Source organism: Seriola aureovittata, chromosome 11 (genome assembly GCF_021018895.1).
Source record: "Seriola aureovittata isolate HTS-2021-v1 ecotype China chromosome 11, ASM2101889v1, whole genome shotgun sequence".
NCBI lineage: Eukaryota > Metazoa > Chordata > Actinopteri > Carangiformes > Carangidae > Seriola > Seriola aureovittata.
The window spans coordinates 2,242,195-2,263,760 of record NC_079374.1 but is presented as its reverse complement, the minus strand read 5'-3'; the positions used below and the strand labels follow the sequence as shown (position 1 = coordinate 2,263,760).

The 21,566-nt window shown below is 41.2% G+C and overlaps 3 protein-coding genes across 4 annotated transcripts in view; all 3 read left to right on the top strand.

Moving 5' to 3' along the window:
- Nucleotides 1–21,566, top strand: part of lrch1 (leucine-rich repeats and calponin homology (CH) domain containing 1) — a 313,647-nt gene that overhangs the window by 97,974 nt on the left and 194,107 nt on the right. The gene's annotated exons all lie outside the window — the stretch shown is intronic.
- On the top strand, nucleotides 576–12,427 carry rubcnl (rubicon like autophagy enhancer). Of its 2 annotated transcripts, XM_056389993.1 has the most exons (17): nucleotides 580–809; nucleotides 2,228–2,342; nucleotides 2,984–3,410; nucleotides 5,201–5,478; nucleotides 5,790–5,884; nucleotides 6,086–6,449; nucleotides 6,567–6,612; nucleotides 6,700–6,805; nucleotides 7,767–7,903; nucleotides 7,999–8,063; nucleotides 8,746–8,785; nucleotides 8,911–8,988; nucleotides 9,342–9,462; nucleotides 9,629–9,690; nucleotides 11,080–11,236; nucleotides 11,722–11,812; nucleotides 12,154–12,427. In XM_056389993.1, the coding sequence occupies exons 2-17, from the start codon at nucleotides 2,228–2,230 to the stop codon at nucleotides 12,249–12,251; spliced, it is 2,280 nt and encodes a 759-aa protein (XP_056245968.1). In that variant the 5' UTR covers nucleotides 580–809; the 3' UTR covers nucleotides 12,252–12,427. The 2 variants fall into 2 exon arrangements, with proteins under 2 accessions (XP_056245969.1, XP_056245968.1); XM_056389994.1 differs by lacking the exons at nucleotides 11,080–11,236; nucleotides 11,722–11,812; nucleotides 12,154–12,427 and adding an exon at nucleotides 10,939–11,073 and having other exon boundaries at nucleotides 576–809.
- LOC130177962 (trace amine-associated receptor 13c-like) lies at nucleotides 14,386–17,104 on the top strand. Its single transcript, XM_056389998.1, has 2 exons — nucleotides 14,386–14,712; nucleotides 14,868–17,104. Exons 1-2 carry the CDS (start codon nucleotides 14,543–14,545, stop codon nucleotides 15,682–15,684), a joined length of 987 nt encoding a protein of 328 aa, XP_056245973.1. The 5' UTR covers nucleotides 14,386–14,542; the 3' UTR covers nucleotides 15,685–17,104.

Sequence of the window (21,566 nt, the reverse complement as noted above, 5' to 3'; positions counted from 1 at the left end):
AAAACGTCAAAAAACATCATAGTATAGTAAGGCATAAAAACCTCAACAAATATTATACTATAGTAGAATATAATAGTTTTAATTGAGCACGTTTTCGAATATATAAAATCATAACGAAGCATGTGTTTGTGTCACATTCGTGTGCATGGACACGTTTCCTCTCAGAAGGACTGAGTCTAAGCTGGTTCTATTTTTTCTCGTGTAAACATGGAGGTAAATCAAACAAACTGATACTTTTACTCTGAGTGAAAACTTCCTCTTTCTCCACCAGCAGCTGCCAGCTGTCGTGACAGTCCCTCAATCCGCCGGCCTGAGACGCTTTATGGCAAACATTTCTGCTGAACGAAGCCTTACTGGTAGATTGCGGAAGATGCACCAATATAACTTTTACACGTAACATGTAGCTCCTGCTGTGGTTTGCAAAATCCTAGTTCAGTCTTCACAGGAAGAAAGTAAGACTCAAAAATAAAAGCCTGGGTTGATGCAAATTTACTGTCATTAAAAATCCAGATTAAAGAAGAAATAAGTGACCATACATTTCTAACATTTGTTGGGATTGTTGTTTGGGGGGTAAGTGGCTTGAGGAAAGGTCAGGTGTCTGTTGTGATGAGAGTTTCTTGTCCTTTCTGTTCTCAGGAGCTGCAGACTGCTCAGCCACAGAGAGAAAAACCACTGTTAATACAGGAAGTGTTGATAATCAGCCGCCTCTTCCTTCCTGCGTGTTAGTATTTGGTGGATGAGGACTCGTTTCAGTGCCTCCAGCCCCTGACAGGTTTCCTCACTGCTTCGGTTTCGGGGTTTACAAGACGGTAAGTCTTTTGATTTATTTTCTAAGACGTTTTTAGTTGTTTGAGCTTCGTTTAGTGTCGCTCCACTCCGCTCTCTGGTCCAGTGAACTTTGCTTTACTAAAATCGGAAACTTCTCAGCTCTTCAAGACGTTATCAGTTACAATCAGAAATGACTTCTGTACTCGCACAGGAAGCTTTGCTGCGTGAATCAGCCTCATTAAACCAGATCAGTTTAAATCAACATGTTAAACCCAATTTTACTTTTTTGTAAAAACTGAATAAAACTCTGCAGGTTTTAGCCTGATTCAAAACCAACACAGTTCTCAGTCCTCGAGTCTTTAACACAGTAAAAAATAAAACTTTTTTTTCCCCAAAGGTTTGGGGAAAATTTAAATTCTCAAATCGACTGTTTTTGTTTTTCAGATTTCTCTATTAGCATAAAAATATAATATAATATATATTATCAATTACTGCTTTTTTCACTTCTTCTCTAATGATCTCAGTACTTTTTTAAATTGACATATTAAATTTTTCAAGGGATAATTTTTGTTATAACTCCATGCTGTATATTGTGGTTCAATAGAAGTGTCACCTCTCTGTTTATTTTTGACTCGTGATGACAGCCTCTATGTTCTGAAATGAAACTGTACTCACACCACGTTCACAGTTAGACCACATCTAACAGGACAGTTTTAAACATCCCTACCCTTTGCTTTAGAGGTTTCACTGAAGGGTTTGAAAGTGCAGCCTGAAATCCCCCGAGCAGGCCGGTGTGCCAGGTTGAGGTCAACAAAAGCAGAAGTTGAGAGTCAGGGTCCCTCGACTCTGCGAGAGGAGGAGGGAGGCGAGAGTCAGCGCTTTAATCATTTTCAAACCCTTTTAAAAACACTTTAAATTTTATATATACAGACTGCTCACTTAAGTTTGTGTTATCTTTACACAGCTGCTCAGTACTTTTTCAATAGTGGCTGTAATAAGATTTGTAATTTAAGAGTGGAAGATATTCTTAAGGGATGTTGATTAGATTTGAGTTAAAGAAATACTTTTTTTATTTTAAAGATTTGTCACATCCAGATTTTTCTGACGTGCACAAGTGCAGATCTTGTCTGTGACATCACAGTTCTTGACAAACAGGGAGTGGCAGTGATGGGTTTGAAATGGTGTAATTGCCAGAATTTGTAAACACCCAAAATCTGTCTTCTACCATCACTTCTCTTTCTACCACCTTAAAATCACCCAGTTATCCTCCATTTCTTCCCTTAAATACCTTCATACAGTAAGTTGTTTAAGGATCTTAATCAGGAGGAATTACTAGAAAACTTCCTGCACACGTCAACAGACAGAAAGATAGGACGAGATGTGAGTTAGTTCTTTCTGCCACTGGGTAAAATCCTCACTCACCCAGAGCTGTTCACTCACTCCCTCTCCTCCTCAGCAGATGGGAACCTGCAGGGGCGTGTCCTCCTCTGTCTGCAGGTCCGGGTACGTCAGCTGGTGCGTGGACTCACTCGCAGAGTCACCAACACCTGACGCCACAGCTCCGACAGCTACAGGTAAGATCCACCACGCTGTCAGAACAGGTGTACGAAGCTCCGATGAAACCTTTAGGGATGAAGGATCTATTATTCATATAACCCTCAAATTTAATACTATATATAGTTCTGTAATTTCTCATTTCATTCTCACTACTTCAAACATGTGACATGATCACGTAGTTTGATCTTATCTTCTAGTATAATGGTGTTAACTTACTTCTCTTATCTATTCTGTGCAACTGTTATTATTGGAATCAATACAGTGAATCTTATATTTTTTATCTAATAAGTCTTTATTTGTCATTTTTCCTGTATATTCTGTATTTTCTCCTCTTTAGTAAGAAGTCATTTGCTGTTAATGTAAACTCAACCCTTCCTCCATCTTTACATGTTATCTTAATAACCTGAGTACAATGTTCATTCCCACGGCTCCAGATCCATAATCTACGTCACACTCTCCACTCTGCTGCTTTCACTTTCTCTTCTCAACCACTTACACTGTTTTCATTCACTAATTAATGGCTGTAGCTTTTCTCTCACTGTTAAACTGCTGTCCATGTTTCACATTAAAAGTCCACCTGTTCCTTGTAGGCTTTTAATTTGAAATATGTATTGATGAGGTAAACCATGTCCTCCTCTGTCTCCCTCCTCTGTTTTAGTGTCTTCCTCTCCAGAACAAAGTTCTCACCCAAAGCATCAGTCAGCTGGTTCAGGATCGATCCCGGTCCTCCTACTGTCACCACCAGAACCCACATGTTCCCGTCAACCTCCACAGACAACTTCTACAGAGAGGACACAAAAGAAAAACAAGGCCTTCGTACGTTCCCATCCCTCCCGGTTCAACGCTCACTCCAGCTCTGCTTCGCACAACACTGACAAAGCCACTAACAGTCACAGTGAAGAGGGTGAGGATGATGAGAGTGAGGAAGGCCGAAGGGAGGCTGGAACTAGGAGGGGGGACGCCCCGTCTCTTCTGCACCCAGAGGTGGAGAGGACGCTCCTCCCCAGGAGCAGTCCGGTCATCTCCAGACGCCACAGGCCCGTCTCCTGGCACGGAGGGGAGGCCGACACGTCCGATCCTTCAAGGTAACGAACCACAGAGCAGCCGGAGTGACGAGCGAACGGGACACTCACCACATTCACACCTGGAGCTTCAAATCAGGGTTGAGTTGATAAATCTGGAAAAGAGTCAAGACGAGGGTCCAAACCAAATATTAATAAACCGGGAGGGAATCTTGATTTTTTTTAAAAAGTGAAAACTATGTAATATATAACATGTGAAATAATAATATGCACACATTATACAGTAATATCACTATGAAAAGAGAGAGAGAAATAGATATAGAAAAGAATACCATGATAGAGCATATAATGGAAAAAAAGGACTAATAATAGTAGTAATATAGTATTATTATGTAGTGATATAATGCAGTGTAATTTATGTTACTACTCTTTATACTATTACTCCAATAATAATAATAATAATAATAATAATAGTAATAATAATAATAATGATAATAATAATTATAGTAGTAACAACAATAACAACAACAATAATAATTATTATTATAGTAGTAACAATAACAATAATAATAAAATAATAATAATAATTATTATAGTAGTAACAATAACAATAATAACAATTGTACAATAATACCAATAATAATAACAATAACAACAACAGTCTTTGATATGTATATGTACAGTATGTACTGTATGTAAAACCTCATTAGGGCTTCTTTAACATATTTTAAACTTCAGGTTACCATAGCAACGCTATTGATCCTTCATGCGGTTCGAGTTATATCTTGAACTTTAACGTGGTTAAAGCATCTTTTTGAATATTACTGTGACGGGTCAGTGAGGACTGGTGCAGGCTGCTGTGATGTCACCACTGGATGGCGCCACAGGGAGGGATTTTTAAAACCACTAGATTACATAGTGTTAGTGTGTACAGTATATATGTGTCCACTGACCTGTTCACAGTGAAGGTCCAGATTAAGGTCTTTACATGTTACCGTGGTAACCTGACTTCCCCTTTAACCAGAGTTTACTGTCCCTGACTTTCAGTCTAAATGTCCTGAGAGTTGTGGTGCAGAGGAAACAGGAAATGAATGTTAGTTTTATTGTTTTTATTTTATCTTATTTTATTTCGATAGATTATAATACTTTAAATATACAATGTAGTTGTTGTTGCTTTCAGTGTTAAAGCCATTTTCACTGTCACCAAACCGACTTTAAATCCCTTATCTGCTATTTCAGCTGCTGTCACTGTTTACATACCAGCTGACAGTAAAGTCTGAATGTATGGTCAGTAATAATAAATAAAATACAAATACATCAAAACAAAAAACTACACAGGTTAACGACACAGTGTCACCGGGTTCACCAGTGAGTGGAAGAAACCAGAAACCAGGAGACGCCATGGTAACAGGCCAATCAGCCTATTGAAAGGTCAATATCTGACTTTACACTAACTTTACAGCAGGGAATTCACCAAAACAACAGATCACAGCAAATTTGAAATTATCTACAGTGACATACTTCAACCATCTCTGACAGACACTTCGCTCTTATCTGGATATACACTTCAGCTTGAAGGGTTTCATCTACATCTGACATGAAAACAATTCACATTTGAATCTTGTTATGTTTGGGAAATTTTCAATCTAGGTGAGTTCACTCAGATTTTCAGAAAGAAAAAAAAAGTTTAATTAGCTCGATTGCTGCTACAGATTTATTTCTCTTAAACCTGCGATAACAGATTTCACAGGCTGTGAGCAGAGCTCCCTCTCTTTTAGCTCTGTTTGGTCTTGAATATTTAAAGTACTTTCATCACTTCTGTTTATTTGAAAGTGAAACTTTGCTTCTTCCAGCCTGGACTCTCCGTCTCCCGCTGCTGCCTCACTGTCTCAGGATCAGCGTGGACGCCCGACAGTCGCCAGTTTGGAGGATCTGGGGTCCAAACCCAGTTCCGGTCAGCAGCGCTCACCCCCGCTGCAGGAGGACAAGAGGCAGCGCTGCGTCTCAGTCTCTTCAAATCTGAACAACTTCCTGATCTCTCTGTTCCACCTGCCCTTCACTGGACAGCAGGGATTGGCCGAGGAGCACAAAGGCCAGCGACTGACGGGCTGTGACGCCACTCGCACACCAGGTAGAGTACGATTACATATTACAGGTGTAGCTACCTCGTGTTTACATGCACAGAATACACCTGCTGTAACTGAAGTGAGCTGCAGTTTATTCCCAATAAAACTCTCAGTGAAGGACAAACTCATGGAGAAGTCCTTTGCCTCCATAATCCGTTAGCTTCAGAGTTTATCTAATATAACTATATTTATAAAACTGCAAATATGAAACTTTTTTAAGTACTGCAATATAAAAATAAATGTTCAGTATCACAGGTATTATTTTGTGTTTATGTGCATGTGCATGTGCGTGTGTGTTTGTGTGTGTGTGTGTCAGGACTTTCTACCTCAGCTGCACACAGCAAACAGAGGCGTCACAGTGGTATCCCAGAATTCACTGATATCTTCAAGACCAGTTGTGAGCTGGAAAAGGTCCGTGACCAACTTTTAGTTCAGTTTCTTTTCGGTAGTTTTAAAACATTATTTGTGTAAAAGTATCAAATGTGAGTGAAAATATGCACGAAGGTAAATATCAAGATTTAAATTTAAATGAACTACGAAGGCTTCTTGACTCACGATGAAAATATGGAAATGACATTGGTGGTTAAAAACTGTGAATGACCGTGTGTGCAGGAAAACGCTCACTTCATCGTGGTGGACATGGTGCTGGAGGTGCTGGAAGGCGTGAAGTGGACTCTGAGCTCTGAGCGCCGGACGTCCACGACGGACACGCGGCGACACACGGACTGCAACATGTGCACACGCACGTGCACAAGCTCTGCAGACGACAGTCGGCGAACAGCGCACAGACTCACACAGAGCTGCAAACAAGGAAGCGAGATATCACACAGAAACACACACTCTTCTCATTACGTACACACCAACCAACGCACACAGGAGGAGGAGGAGGAGGAGGAAGAGGAGGACACAGGAAACGATGAGGCTGAGCATCAACCAAAGACCCTCTCTGCCATCTCCTCTGACAGTGGATTTGAAGGTAAAATGATGTAATATATAACATGTATCATGTATTTCCTTCTTCTGCGAATTGCTCCACACATGAATACAACACTCCTGATATATATAAATATCATATTGTGTGTTTTAATGTCAGACTGTGGAGTGGACGCGGCACTGACACTGAAAGACTCTCTCACAAAGTAAGAAAAACAAAGTTAAATGCTCCACCCAAAATCTTATGTGTTTGTTCTGATTTTGTGATTTTTTTTTTTACTCCCATAATGCAGTGCAGAGTGGCTGGCCCAGCGGCTGGTGCTGGAGTTCAGGAGGAGCTGGCTTCCTTCCCACAAGCCTCAGCGCGGACGTCAAAGCCTCCGCACGTCGCTTCAGGAGGTGAGAACGCGGACGACAGCCGCAGGATGAAGGCGGCTGATGATTCGTTTGTTCCCTCCGAGCTGTTAAAGCCACAAAGACGTGTTTTATTTCACCTCAGTTTGTGATTACTCCAAGATGGAAGCACATAAACCACTTCCTGCTTTGCTTCCACATTGCGTGACGCTCAGCCCGTAGGGACGACACCACACATAAAAACTGTGTCTCTAGGCTCTTTGGAAGTTTCACAGATATAAAACATACAAAGAGAAGTAACTGAACTCGCTTGCTGTTACACATAACGGAGGTCTGGGGGTTTCCTGTCGTATCCGGCCCCAGGGAGAAGAAGTTTTATTCACATAATATCACTCAATGGAAACACAGAACATTCGCAATGATGTTTTGTCAACTTTTAAAATAAAAACTCTTCTATGTTTCGCAAAACTGCGATGGAAACGTTGCTGGTGTCGGAGCCTTCCGTCATTAAATGTGTGTTTTTCCCACAGTCCTACACAGCAGCTAGCAGCACAGCGCTATGATGTAATATAAAGTATAAAGTAAACTAAGTATTGCAGCATGCAGACGGATCCTTTAGAAAATTAGTTTGGGCCACAGGCGATTCATGAGTTGCAGGACTGCAGTCGACCACTGAGGCACGGCTGGAGTCCAGCTTTCTTAATACAGCCACGGTGAATCAATCACTCCATCTCCTCCCTGCCACCTCTAAAGGTCTAGCTTCTGTGATGGCAATGTCAGTTTGTAAAACACTTTTACCAAAAGTGAGAAATCTCTAGAAAAATCTACCATGAACTTCATTCCGAGCATTCCTGGTCCCCAGAGGAAGAACCTCAGAGACTTCGATTCCCTGTTTAATATTTTCTAATGTTACTTTCTGGCTCCTGTTTGTCTGCTGTTGCCACGAGACACAGTCCTGAACTGTCAGGCCGTAAACCGTCTCCCCTCTCCTCTCTGTTGTCGCAAGCTGCCAGGTGCAGGAAGTGTCGCTGAGAGCGGCGGCAGACTGACCGAGGAGATCAGACTCAGGACCAGGATGAGAGGATCCCTGAGCTGGGCGCCTCCTCGCTTCCAGATCATCTTCACCGTTCAGCCGACACCCAGGTCTTCATCACATCTCACACAAAAAACTCTGAATATAAATAAAAAAAGCAAACCAGCAGAGAAAAGTCTGACTGTGTTTGTGTTTCCTCCTCCAGACGCAGCGAGGTCGTGGCCTTACAACACTTCCTGTGTGCAGGCTGCGGGACGGAGGCGGAGCCCAGTGAGTGCTGCTGTTAAAGATACTCCCAGTATAACTGTCGACTCCACAGGAGGAAACCAGACAAGTAGAACATGTTTCCACTAACAGAACATAAAGACGAAAACAGAACGAGACTTCCTCCAAACCGCTAAAGAAGTAAAATTTAAATTAAATAAAATTAAAAGAACTGAAATTACTGGATGCGGACCTGGAAATGTTCGCTTAAATTTAATGTACTGTTGTTTTTTTATCATTTATTCAGCATCAATGTGCTGGACATGATGATAGGTTCAGGAGAAAACAGGAAATAATTACAGTTTTCCTTTAGATCGCTGAGTGGTAATGTGACGTTGAAAAGAAAAAGGAAATAAAAACAGACATTTTTATATTAAAACGATAAATAACAAATGACCACAGTAAAAAACTTGAATGCAAAAGCTAAAATGATGAATGTATAAATAATGTGTAAAATATAAAAGCACTTAGTCTTGTTGTTGTTCCAATGATTTCTGATGGTCGTGGTGAAAGTTGTTCCATCAGTCTTCATTGCAGTATTTTGTGATTCGACCACCGAGGGGCGCTGAAGTCAGACAACACACAGCAGCAGCTCATTAAAACACAAGCATATTATTTACATTTGAAGACACAGGAAGCAGATGATAATCATCACAGCTACGAGCTAATAAACTCTCTCTGCCACCAGGGTACATCAAGAAGCTGCGGTACTGTGATTACCTTGGCCGGTATGTGGAATAATCTACTGTTATCAATACAACAATATATCAATATAACATTACGCTATATATTAAATGAATACAACATTTTCCACTTATATTTTTTAGATAATCAATGTTAATGACTTTGGCAGGTATTTCTGTGACTGCTGCCACAGCGGCTCTGAGGCCGTGATTCCCGGTCGAGTTCTGTCCGGCTGGGACTTCAGCAGGTACAAGAATGATTAGATTTCACCTCCCGATAATATTAATATCTGTCACTGATTTCTTCTAATATCATTATTGATACTAATGCAGTAATAAACATGGTAAATATTAATACAGCTGCTGTTTAATACAACTCTCAAAAACCTTTTGGAAACTGGTTTTTACCAATGTTGGTTAATTCATCATTGATGAGTCAATCAACAGGAAATGAATTGGAAGCAGTTTTGATGATTAATTGTTATGAGCCATTTGCATCGTTGGTGCTATAATTAATAAAACATCGGGCTGAGCTCAGGGGGAGAAGGAACACGGACACACTTTGACCCTTGATCAAATAATATTGATGTTCACGTTGCAGATATCCTGTGAGCGACTTCTCCAAACAGCTGCTGGACTCAGTTTGGCATCAGCCTCTGTTTGACCTGAGCTGCGTCGGAAAGTCGCTCTGCAGCCGAGCGAAGGAGCTGGACAAGTTCAGGGTGAGTTCAAGATCAAATCATTGTCACTGATCATGAGTTAAAGTTGCACACCACCACTGATTTGTTGTCAATAACTTGTGTAAAGAGCCAGTAAAATATTGTTGAGCTCACTTTTAAGTTTACGTAAATTTGCTTCCGTCCTTCTTTGTTTGCGTGTTTCCTTCAGGAGCTGCAGGAGCAGCTGCTGGGCATCATGAAGCTGCTGAAAGCCTGCAGATTATCTGCAAGGTAGACACAATATTTCACTTACTGTCAACACTCAATGTCACTGTTTACTGCAGACAATGTTATGAACTTAACTCAACTTTTTCCACATTAAGATCATATTCTAATCATAATTTAAAGCTCCTCCAGTGTAAAGGTCTGTGTCCATGTGTAGTGTGATTATAGATCAGCTCTAGCTTCTATATTAATACTGTGAAAGTATCAAAGCCTCAGTCCACAGAGAAATGCACACAGCCTGTATTCAGAAACTGAGCCTTAAAACCAGCCGTCAGGACTTCTGGAACTTTGTGATGTCACAACAAAGCAGTCACCAAGCCCCGCCCACCTGGACCCACCATCCAAACCTTGCAGGATTTGGTTTCTCTGAGTGTTTTTACCTGAAATCTGCTATATTTTTATTGGATCACTCAGAAAACAGTCAGCCAATCAGAAGAGAGGCTCAGAGCCTCCTCTCTTCTGATTGGCTCACCGACCTGTTGTTACTAGAGCTGCAGAGAGAAGCCTGAGAGAGGAGATGTAAAACTTTTTGAAACCACACTTCAAATAAAATGCAGAAGAAGAAAATATGGAGCTTTAATAAAGCCACAGTGTGAAGGATTTGAAAATATCTTGCGCCATCCAGTGGCAGTATCAGAAAAGACACAGCAGCAATGCATGCTGATGTATTACAAACAAAATCCTACGCCAGCTAAATAATTAAAAAGACGTTGTTACTTTACAACATTTATTACGGCATGAGTGATAAAAAGTATAAAACTGTAGCTGTCACGGTGCAGGTAAAGCTGGACCCAAACGTAGCCAACACAGGGGAATGAGGTGCCAACATGTTTAATAACTGAAGAACTTACAAAACGGGTGAAACAACAGAACAGGAAAGCACGAGGGCACACAAGGAACAACAACCGGAGACGCAGGGGATCCCGCAGCTGCTAGAACAGGAAACATGAACAGACGAACCGACAGACAAAGGGAAGCACAAAGACTATGTAGACACGAGGGAGGCAGGGTGATTGAACACAGGTGAAGCACATTAGGGCGGGGCAGACAATCACCACACAGAGAAACAGGACCAAGACAGGAAGTAAAAACACTGAGACACACAAGGAAACCAACTACAAAATAAAACAGGAAGTCAAACAACAGTCAAACAAACTCAAACAAAAAGTGTCTGCCATAGCAAACCATGACAGTAGCGTTACATTTTTTGCTTAGTTTGCTTGCTTTTTAAAATGTGGAAAATGTCCATTGCAGTTTCCCACAGTCTGAGGTGACGTCAGAACTAAACACTCAACTTCAAATGCAGTTTTCAACCCAGAAAAACACTCTGCAGCCGACATTTGTCATGAGGAGAAAACTGTGTTAATGTGACTGTGTCCTGTGTTCGTGTCTCAGTGTGATGACTGAGTTTGAGCAGCTTCCTGCTCACCTGATCTTCGAGCAGCCGCCCCTCTTCTCCATGGACGACCTGTTGTTGGTGAAGAAGGGTCAGCTCGTGGTGCAGGCCAGAGCGGTGCTGCACGCCGCCATCAGCCATGTTGAAAACTGTGAGGTCAGTCTGAAGCACTGTGGGATTATTATTATTCATTTTTAAATCTGGGAAATACACATGTATCTCATTATTGTTCGTGCTATGAAATACTGGATGTCTGCAGATATTTTAAAGGATTCTCATATTCGTATTCTCAATTTGTTCTCTGTTCACTCCTGAACACCAACCTCAGGGTAAAAACTTTTAGAAAGATGCCCCCACACACTCACAACTGCACCTGGAGGGGATAAATATTTATGCAAATTAGTATTTTTTAAATCTTATAACTGTAAATAAGCTCGATCACTTCGTACAGATCTGTCTCCAGGCCGTTCCACATCCACAGTTTTAACAGTATTAAATATTTCACGAGATAAAACCCATTCAAATAAAGAGACTTCAGGACAAGGGAACAGGAAGTGCTAAAATTGCAACTAATGTCCAGGTTCTGGACTCGTTCCTGCAGAACTCTATTCTGACCATTTTCCCCTGCTTCTTTCTCCCAGCTTTGTCTGGCCCGAGGTTTCATCTGTGAGTTCTGCCGAGACAGAGACATCATCTTCCCCTTCCAGCGAGACATATGTCGGCGCTGTCCGGGTGAGTTCTCACGAAGGCTGATTAAATTAGACTTGCAGGATTTGAGATTATAATAACAAATAACAAAATAAGTCGTTTTCTAACATGACTTTAGTTTTCCGGAGCAGTGAAGTTTGCAACAGCAAGAGTTTCCAATTGTTGGTTTTCATACAAATGTCATATGAGCGTTAAGAGAGTGACTGGTTGCTGTAATAATGTCTCCTAACATGATTAATGAAGCAAGTATCTTACAAATTATTAGTGTTTTTTTTGGTACAAAATTACCTCTATTTTCCCCGATGTACATATTTGCTATTGTATATGTATATGACATAGTATAAAGGTTGCCTCTCTCTTTACAGTGTGCAAGGCCTGCTTTCACAAACACTGCTTTGTGGAGAAGAGGTGTCCGAAATGTGCACGGATCCAGTCACGGAAAAAAGCACAGACAGATCCATGAAGTGCGACAAGTGATCGGCTGCAGCTCAGTGACACGACGGTCCATTACTCTACTTTAACTTTACCACTGCTTCACATAAAACACTGTTGCACTGTACGGGACATGTAAATGAATTTATATGTCTTATTGCTTATATTGTCAAACACGTCATATTTCCTGTGGAAATAAAATTGGTATGAGAGTGATTCTTATTCGGTGTATTTGTGTCTGTATGGTGTTTCCCAGTGTGAGTAACAACTGGTGGACTGGTTTAACTGGCAGTGGTGGACAAACTTCCAGATACAAGGTCGACTGAGGCGGCTGAGCATCTTATTTTAAGATCTCCATGGAAACACAAGTCTGCATTTGAATATACAGCAATGCTGCTGGTCAACAGGTAAAAAATAATAATATTTTGACTCATATAGGAGCAATGTGACCAAGGAGTGTTCATGTGACATAAGCCACAATTAAACATCCTCAGTGCTACGACACAACAACTGCAGCAGCCATTAAAGACGATAATATGTAAAAAATATAATGTATAAAATATCATCCAATATTACAAAGTTAGTGTGAATGATGCAACGGACTTAATGAGCACAACTAAAATTAACTGCAACAACTGATGTCTCCATAGATCATCATAGACCATCTACTGTGCATTTCCTCTGAAATTTGCCTGTGTACTGTGGCAATCAGCAGACCTATAACACACACACACACACACACACACACACACACACACACAATTAAGCCCTCTGAGATTTCCTGTGCCTCTCTGAGAGCTGAGCAGCCCATTATCTGCTCCTAATGGCCGTGAGCTGAACCTCTCCCGACAGGAAGCTCGTTCACACCTGCGCGGCTGAGTGTCACATGACGACATCTCAGGTGTCGCTGCAATCAGAGGTGTTAATAAACACACCATGCAACACATCAACATGTGATGCAATCGTTGCTGAAACATTATGGGTTTTTTTGTTGATATAATGTCTGTTGTGACATTGAATTTGTTTAATCAATTAATATATATTTTAATACTAGCGATAGATCAAATTACCATGTGTAAAGTGAGAGGGGGGCGCTGGCTCTACAGCGGCCCTCGGCTCTCAGACATCTGTGTTCAAGCTTTAAAAAACCGACTGTACCAAACACTTTGGTGCTTCATTTAGCAGCTAAAGCGACAGACAATTAATTTTCTAGTTAGTGCAGCTACTTCAAGGGGAGTTCAAATCTACACAGTATATGACAACCGCTATCTTCAGACCCATGATTCAAGAAGGAAAAACTCACATCAAAAACCACTGAACAGGGTAAAAGAAAGTGGTGAAACCTCAGGAAGAGCAACTAGGTTTTCATTTAAAAACAAGATTTTAAAACGCAGACGATATCACCCAGATGATCTCCGTCTGTTTTAGCTCCACATCAGAAACGATCTCCATCCATACAGTCACACCTGTGACTGTATCTGTATCTGACTCCTGTGCATAAGCACTACACACTCTTTGTAGGTAATACTCCAGTTTCACATAAGATTTAAATTCACAGTTTTTATTTTTTTTTTCATGAGAATCCATTTTCTTTGTGACAGGAAACATTTCGACTCAGCAGAAAACAAGCGCAACTACAGCTTTCTATTTCTGTGACTGTTTCTGGTCCAAGCGTCTTTCATCATCTTCGATTTTTGTCTTTTTGTCCATTTTGCAAAGAGATTATTGACGTGCTCGGATCCTGTTTCAGAAGAGAATGTACATAATTCACATGTTTCACATTTCTTCTCTGTATGGCACAATTGTTTTGGCGTCTTTGTCCCACTGATAAGCACCATGACGTCCTTCTCACAAGACCTTGTACAGCAGGTTATTTTAAAACGTGTTTATTTAGAAGAAATCAGATGCACCACTGTTGTTCATATACAAAACAGTGGATATCATAGGTCACATAAACTTGATGTTTCACATGCAATTCAAAATTATAGCATATCATATAGCTTGACAAACTGCTCTATAGTGACATTTAGGATATAATAAAACACGACACATTTGTGATGCTTTAAAAGAAAAAATCATTTTAACTGGTCAACAAAAAACATTAGACAATAACTGCATTGTTAAAAGTCAAGAATAAAAAAGTAAAACTACATTAACAGTCAGTGTGGTTGGAGTGAAAGTGATGAAGATGATGAAAGGCTGTTACGTCAGAGTCCGACACAGAGCTTCCCTGACGGATGGAGGGAGGGGTGAAGGCAGAAACAGATAAATGTGTTGTATGACAGAGAGCTGCAGCTTCTCCTCTCCTCCTCTCCTCTGGTGATGGAGACCCACGAAGGAGCAGACTTCTGTTTTCCAGAACTCAACACCTCCTGCAGGAAGCCGATGCCTCCTTGGTCCGACGCGTTGCTCCTGAATATTCTGCTGTCGTCTGTGTCTGTGCTCACTGTCGCTCTCAACCTGCTCGTCATCATCTCGATCTCACACTTCAGGCAGAGATTCATTTGATTAATTAATGACCTTAAGGAAGTGATTTTAACTGATGTGGTAGATCAGAAAATGATTGCATTGGAAGATACTAATTTAAAACTCTGTTGTGTAGCTATGAGGCCTTGTTGGTGTAATGATGTATTTCTTTTCCCTCCAGGCAGCTCCACACTCCCACTAACATCCTCCTCCTCTCTCTGGCTGTCTCAGACTTTCTCGTGGGTCTCCTGCTGATGCCGGGAGAAATCCTCCTGAACACAGTCTGCTGGTATCGCGGTGATCTGATGTGTTCCCTGTGTAATTGTGTGTCCTTCATCGTTACCTCTACTTCAGTGGGAGACATGGTGCTCATATCAGTCGACCGTTATGTAGCTATTTGTGACCCTCTGCATTACACCACCAGAGTCACTGAGAGAAGAGTTAAACTCTGTGTTTGTCTGTGTTGGTTCTGTTCTGTTCTCTACAACAGTCTCATAGTAAACGATGACCTGACTCATCCAGACAAACATGACTCCTGTTATGGAGAATGTGTGATTGTCTTTGATCATACTGCAGGAGCTGTTGACCTTGTTTTGACCTTTGTTCTTCCCATCACTGTCATCATAGTTCTGTACATGAGAGTGTTTGTGGTGGCTGTGTCTCAGGCTCGTGCCATGCGCTCTCACATTACAGCTGTCACACTGCAGCGTTCAGTGGCTGTAACCACAAAGAAATCTGAGTTGAAAGCAGCCAGGACTCTTGGTGTTCTTGTAGTTGTGTTTCTAATGTGTTTCTGCCCACATTATATTGCTGTTCTTGCAGGAGATGACTTGCTCAATAACTCATCTTCAGCCTTTGTGCTCTATATCATCTATTTTAACTCCTGTCTAAACCCTATAATCTACGCCTTGTTCTACCCCTGGTTTAGAAAAGTTATCAAACTGGTTGTCACTCTGCAGATTCTGCAGCCTGGCTCCCGTGAGGCCAACATACTGTAGAGAGGCTGTGGAGTGACTGAGATGACACCTGCTCTATGAACAGAGTAATACACATGTTCATGTTGTATTGTGAATGAATTATCAAATACAGGAAGTAAAAATATGTTTTTATTTTCTATAAATTGTGTTTGAACTAAAACTGAAAGACCTGTATCACACATTCGGCTTTTATTTGAAACGAATGGTTTTGTGAAGGTCTCATTCTATGACTTGTGTATTTTCCCTCTCTGTTGCTGCATCTTGTAAAAGTCACCATTTACCTCTACAGTTCAACATTTACAGTGGATATCATAGATCACAGAAAGTTTAAGTTTCACATATATATTTTTTTTAATAAACCATATTTAGTGATTTTCTTTAACTTTCATATTGCATGGAAATTTGCTGTATAGTGACATTTGGGATATTATAACAAACATGACATACGTAATGTAACGTCATCTCTTCTCAAAGAAATATTAATTTATTTTACACTGTGTTGTATGAATCTGTGTTGGTTCACAAAGATGACGATGTCCCATCCTGCTCACTTATAAATCAAATATGTATACAGTTGATCAGTGTCAGAAGTTTATTTGCAGGTTTAATTAAAACAAGTGCTGGCCATGTGTGTTGAAACATAGAACTAGCATCATAAAACTTTAAAAACCTAAAGGCACAATCGAAAGAAAGATACACAAAACAGATAAAACCAAAAACCAAAAACACAAGATTGGCCTCGAATATATCTCTCAGAAATTGGACTTGATCAGATCTTTCAAATATCTTTCTTATGTCAGCTATAGCTGTGACAATATTAATTTAAGCTCTTGTATTCAGGGCCAGACTGGGACAAAATAGTGGCCCGCAAATTTGTCCCTGATCTCCGAACAAAGCGTTGGTCAGAGGATCTGCGTCTTCGGAGACCTTGATTACAACAAATAAATGATAGCGTATATACAAGTCTAGTGGCTGGACGGACTGTATTTGTACTATGTAATAGTTTTACTGAAGACAAGAGTTTGGAGACATTCCCAACTAGAGAAAGGGTAAAAATAAAGCAGGGTTTGCCTTCAGCCACCAAATCACTAAATCCACCCCTGGTACTAGCGGTAGCAACAGTTGCTGTAGTAACAGGCTAATTTCAACTAGCCAGTAGCTGCAGCAGGTTTATTTATCAATTTAGTGGTTTTTGTGCATATGCTGATTATTTTATATGATTCTGGATAAACAGGGATGTAATCTGAAATTAGTCTGAGTGGCGGAGACAGACAACCACAAGGCGGTAATTTTAGTTATCCATGGTTTAGATTTTATTTATTTATTTATTTTCTGACTGACCAACTAGTTAAATACAGTGAACCTGCATTTGCTGTAGTTCTGATAAACAAAAGAACGATAAAACTACTTCAAATCCAAAAGGGTATGGTGCCCAAGACAGCCAAAGTTGTGATTCATCAAAGTCCAACAGATACCCAGAGAGACGGGTGAGGGGTGAAGGCAGAAACAAATAAATGTGTTGTATGACAAAGCTTTAGACAGAGAACTGCAGCTTCTCCGTTCCTCCTCTCACCGATGGAAAGCCAGGATGGAGCAGACCTCTGCTTTCCTCGGCAACACCTCCTGCAGGGAGACGGCACCTCGTTGGTCCAAAGCGTCGGTCCTGTATATTCTGCTGTCCTTCGGTTCTGTGCTCACTGTCGCTCTAAACCTGCTCGTCATCATCTCAATCTCCCACTTCAGGTAGAAATGAATTCCTCTGCTGAACCTGCAATATCCTAGTTTAAGAAATTTGAACACTTTTACAATAATTGAATTTGTACTAATTAATGTTGCACCATAGAATGAGACCAACTTTCTACTAATGATATTCTTTCATGACCTTATTTCATGGTGATCTGATGTGTTCTCTGTATATTTATGTGACCATCATCATTACCTCTACTTCAATAGGAGACGTTGTCAAAGGTTAGCATTAGCGTGTTGTTGACTGGGTCTAACCTAGCATAACGTAGCACAGGACTGTGCAACCAGTGTACATGTATTCATTTTGTTAATGTTAAGAATAGTTTGGGAGAAACAAGTTATTCCCAGAGCATGGCGTAGAGCAGGAGGTGTTTTTATTCCAAAGGAGAAGGAATCCTCAGATCTGAGTCAGTTTAGAATGATCTCTCTCCTAAATGTAGAGGGGAAGATCTTCTTCGTAGTCACACGGAGATTAACTAGTTATTTAGAAAGGAATAGCTTAATAGATACTGCAGTACAGAAGGCAGGAATACAAGGTTTCGCAGGGTGTTTAGAGCACACTAGCATGATTTGGATTTAGCAAATGCGTTTTGGATTTAGAAAATGCGTTTGGTTCAGTGCCACATAGCCTTATTTTGGGAGGCATTTGATTATTGAGTGCCTGGAGTAGTGGTTAATTTAGTAAGGTCGTATTTCCAAGATATTAGACTATGCTTAAGTAAAGCAGGCTTTACAACAGGGTGGCAGAGGCTAGAAATAGGCATTATGGCAGGGTGCACGATTTCTCCATTGGCATTCACAATGGCGATGGAGGTAATCATTAGAGCTTCTAAGTGGGTTGTAGGTGGAGAGAGGCGGCAGGATGGGATGCGCCTCACACCAATTAGGGCCTACATGGATGACATGACGTTGATAGCTACAACGTGCCATGTATGAAAAGAGTACTTGAGAGACTTAATTAAAAACTTAAAGTGGGCTAGTATGAAAATCAAGCCTAGTAAGTCTAGAAGTATCTCAATAAGCAGAGGGAAGTTAAGTGATAGGAAGTTTGTAATAGACGAAGAGGAAATTCCAATAATTAGAGAAAAATCAGTAAAGAGTCTAGGTAGGTGGTACAAGGCAGACTTGAATGACGGAGAACAGGTAGTGCAGTTTCGGAAAGATGTTGCTGAGGGACTGGATAGAATAGATAAATCAGGGCTTCCAGGAAAGTTGAAGCTGTGGTGTCTGCAGTTCGGGTTATTTCCCAGGTTGATGTGGCCACTGTCTGTATATGAGATTTCAATATCTGCTGCAGAAAAAATGGAAAGATTAGTTAGCTCTTACATTAGGAAGTGGCTAGGTGTTCCTAGATGTTTAAGCACGGTGGCACTTCAGCTCCCAGTAACTAGTCTAGTGGAGGAGTTTAAATGTACCAAGGTTAGGAAAGAGCTCCTGTTATCTGGGAGTAAAGATGCGGTAGTTAGTAAGGTGGTTCCAAACCCAATCAAGGGGAGAAAGTGGAATCCAAGAATGGCAGTGCAGGAGGCGAAAGCAACGCTCAGGCATACAGAGATTGTGGGTAATGTCCAAATAGGCCGGGGAGGCTTGGGGCTTGGCCCAGGCAAACCGGTGTGGAGTAGAGCAGGTCCCAAAGAGAAGAGAAAGCTAGTTGTGGAGCAGGTTTGTAGACAGGAGGAAATATTAAGGGGTGCAAAGGCAGTGGCCCAGGCTAAGCAGGGACAGTGGTTGAATTGGGAAGGTGTAGACAAGAAAAAGCTTAGCTGGAAATAGCTGTGGAGTATGGAGGAAAGTAGTATTAGATTTTTGATAGGGAAAACATATGATGTATTGCCAACTCCCCAGAACCTAAAACTCTGGGTAAATGGAGACCCGTTATGTTAATTGTGTTCAGGTACTGCAACTTTAAAGCACATTTTGTCAGGCTGTAAGGTTAGTCTGTCACAAGGCCGGTATACGTGGTGACGTAACCAGGTTTTAAAAAGCTTAGCTGCAGGAATTGAAGATTTACAGAGGCAGGCAAATTTAGGAGGGTCTAAAATAAAGAGAGTTGCAATCAAGTTTGTTCAAGAGGGAGAGAAAGTTAGTAAGACAGCAAGGAGGCAAGGCAGCTTAGAGGATGCTTGTGATTGGGAAATGCAGGTAGATTTAGGAGGAAAGCTTGTTGTTCCCCAGGAAATAGCCAGTACAAAGCTAAGGCCTGACATAGTCTTGTGGTCTAGGAGTAGAATGAGAGTATATTTCATAGAGCTGACTGTTCTGTGGGAGGCCTTAGTTGAAGAAGCATATGAAAGGAAAAAGCTTAGGTATGTAGAGTTAGGGGCAGAAGCAGAGCAGCGAGGATGGAAAGTTAGGATTTGTCCAGTGGAAGTAGGATGTAGAGGATTTGTAGCAAGGTCTGTTGTCTCTTTGGTGAGGGAGTTAGGAGCAAGTGGACAGAGTGTGAGGAAAATAGTAAAGGACATGTCAGATGAGGCAGCAAGATCCAGTCAGTGGATTTGGATGAGAAGAAGTAATGGTAGCTGGGGGCCCAGCAGGGGGATAGACAGACTCTTAAGAGAAGCAAGGAAGAAATCCAGGAAGAGGAAGTGATTTTAAGTGGGGGGTGTGGCCTGTGTGAGCCTCTTTGAGACCATGCGGTTAGTCCAGGTAAGTTGGCCTGTATTGTTTGCTTGTTTTGCTTTGAATTGGTTTGTAGTGTGTCTTTGACTGTTTAGGTGAGTTTGTTTGTTTTAGGTGAGTTGTATTGTCTTGGAGAGTGGGGGAGTAGGGGGAGGTAGAGCACAGCCTAATCCGACGGGGCAGAGTTTAGCCCAACAAGGCATCTCTCCCTGACTCTACCTCCCTCATTCAAAATGGCCGCCACTTTCCAGAAAAAAACAAAAAACAAAAATCTAGTCCTACACAACAGAACAGAACTGTTTAGGGAAGTTTTTGTTTGCTGAATCTGCTAGTGTGTCTTGTCCTAGTTGATGATAGTGTTGTTTGTGGTAGCATAGGCAAGATAAAGGAGAAAATAGTTGTGGTGTGAGGAGCAGTGATGGCTGGCATTAGGGGAGTGACTCTGGGACGCCACTGATCACTGTCTAGCCTCCTGGAGGTGTCGTTGGACCAACTAGTGGGACCAAACACCATGCCACTGACTGTTGTATGGTTGTAGTTATTAACTTAATTGCTTAATCAGACTTCCAAATTCATTGTATATTTTGAGACTGAATCAGTGAATTGGTTATCCTTCCTTGTTTAGGATAACTTTAATATTATTTAGTCATTAACAGACAGGGAGAGAGAGAGACCACCATTTTGGACTGATGACTATAAAGTTTACAATTGAACTTGTAGTTTCAGTGTAAGTGCACCACATTTATGCCTTGTGGCGAAAGCAACACACACACATTGCAGTGGCGGCAGGTTCAGTCCTCTGCCAATGTCTCCACATGATGCATTCAGCCACAGTGCTGTTTTGTGGTCATCCCAGTCAGTAAAACAGGAATAGATGGTAAAGATGTCTCATGAATAAATTGCGTTAAAGTTCCTCTACAGGCCTGTTTTTGAAAACACTTTGCAATGTTTAATATTTTCTTTAACATGGTTTTCTAACGGAAAAAGTGGAGAGAAAAAATAGGAAAACTGGGGCTAGAAGAACATCCACGCTAACTTCCTCGTTGAGAAACTCTGGATTAGGCTTTTTGCCCCACCCACCACCACTGCTTGTACTAGGTTGACCAAAGTATCAAGATTTTTAGCAGCAGAAACGTCAGACGTCAGAAGTTTATTGAGGAGTGAGAAGTTTAAATATTGAACGATTAGCATAGTTAGCATGTTTTATTTGTTTATGTTGTTTGTTAGCTTGTAACTGGGAGTGGCTGAGAGTGTTAGTGGTTGTGCTATGGCAGACTCTCGCTTGCAGTACTGATAAGGTGTCTGGTTTATTTTGACCAACCCCTCATCCCCCCTCAATGGAAAGGATCGGTTCCCTGCGCTGCTGGCTTTGCGTGAGTAGTGGCTGCTGACATTGCTGAACTGCTATGGAGAAGCATGCATGTTGACACCAATTGTGTTGTTGCCAATGTGATTCTATCTCTCTACATAGAGTTTCCAGGCTACTTGAATGTCGGCTTTCTTTTCATTATTTCTTATTTATTTTTGAGATTAAG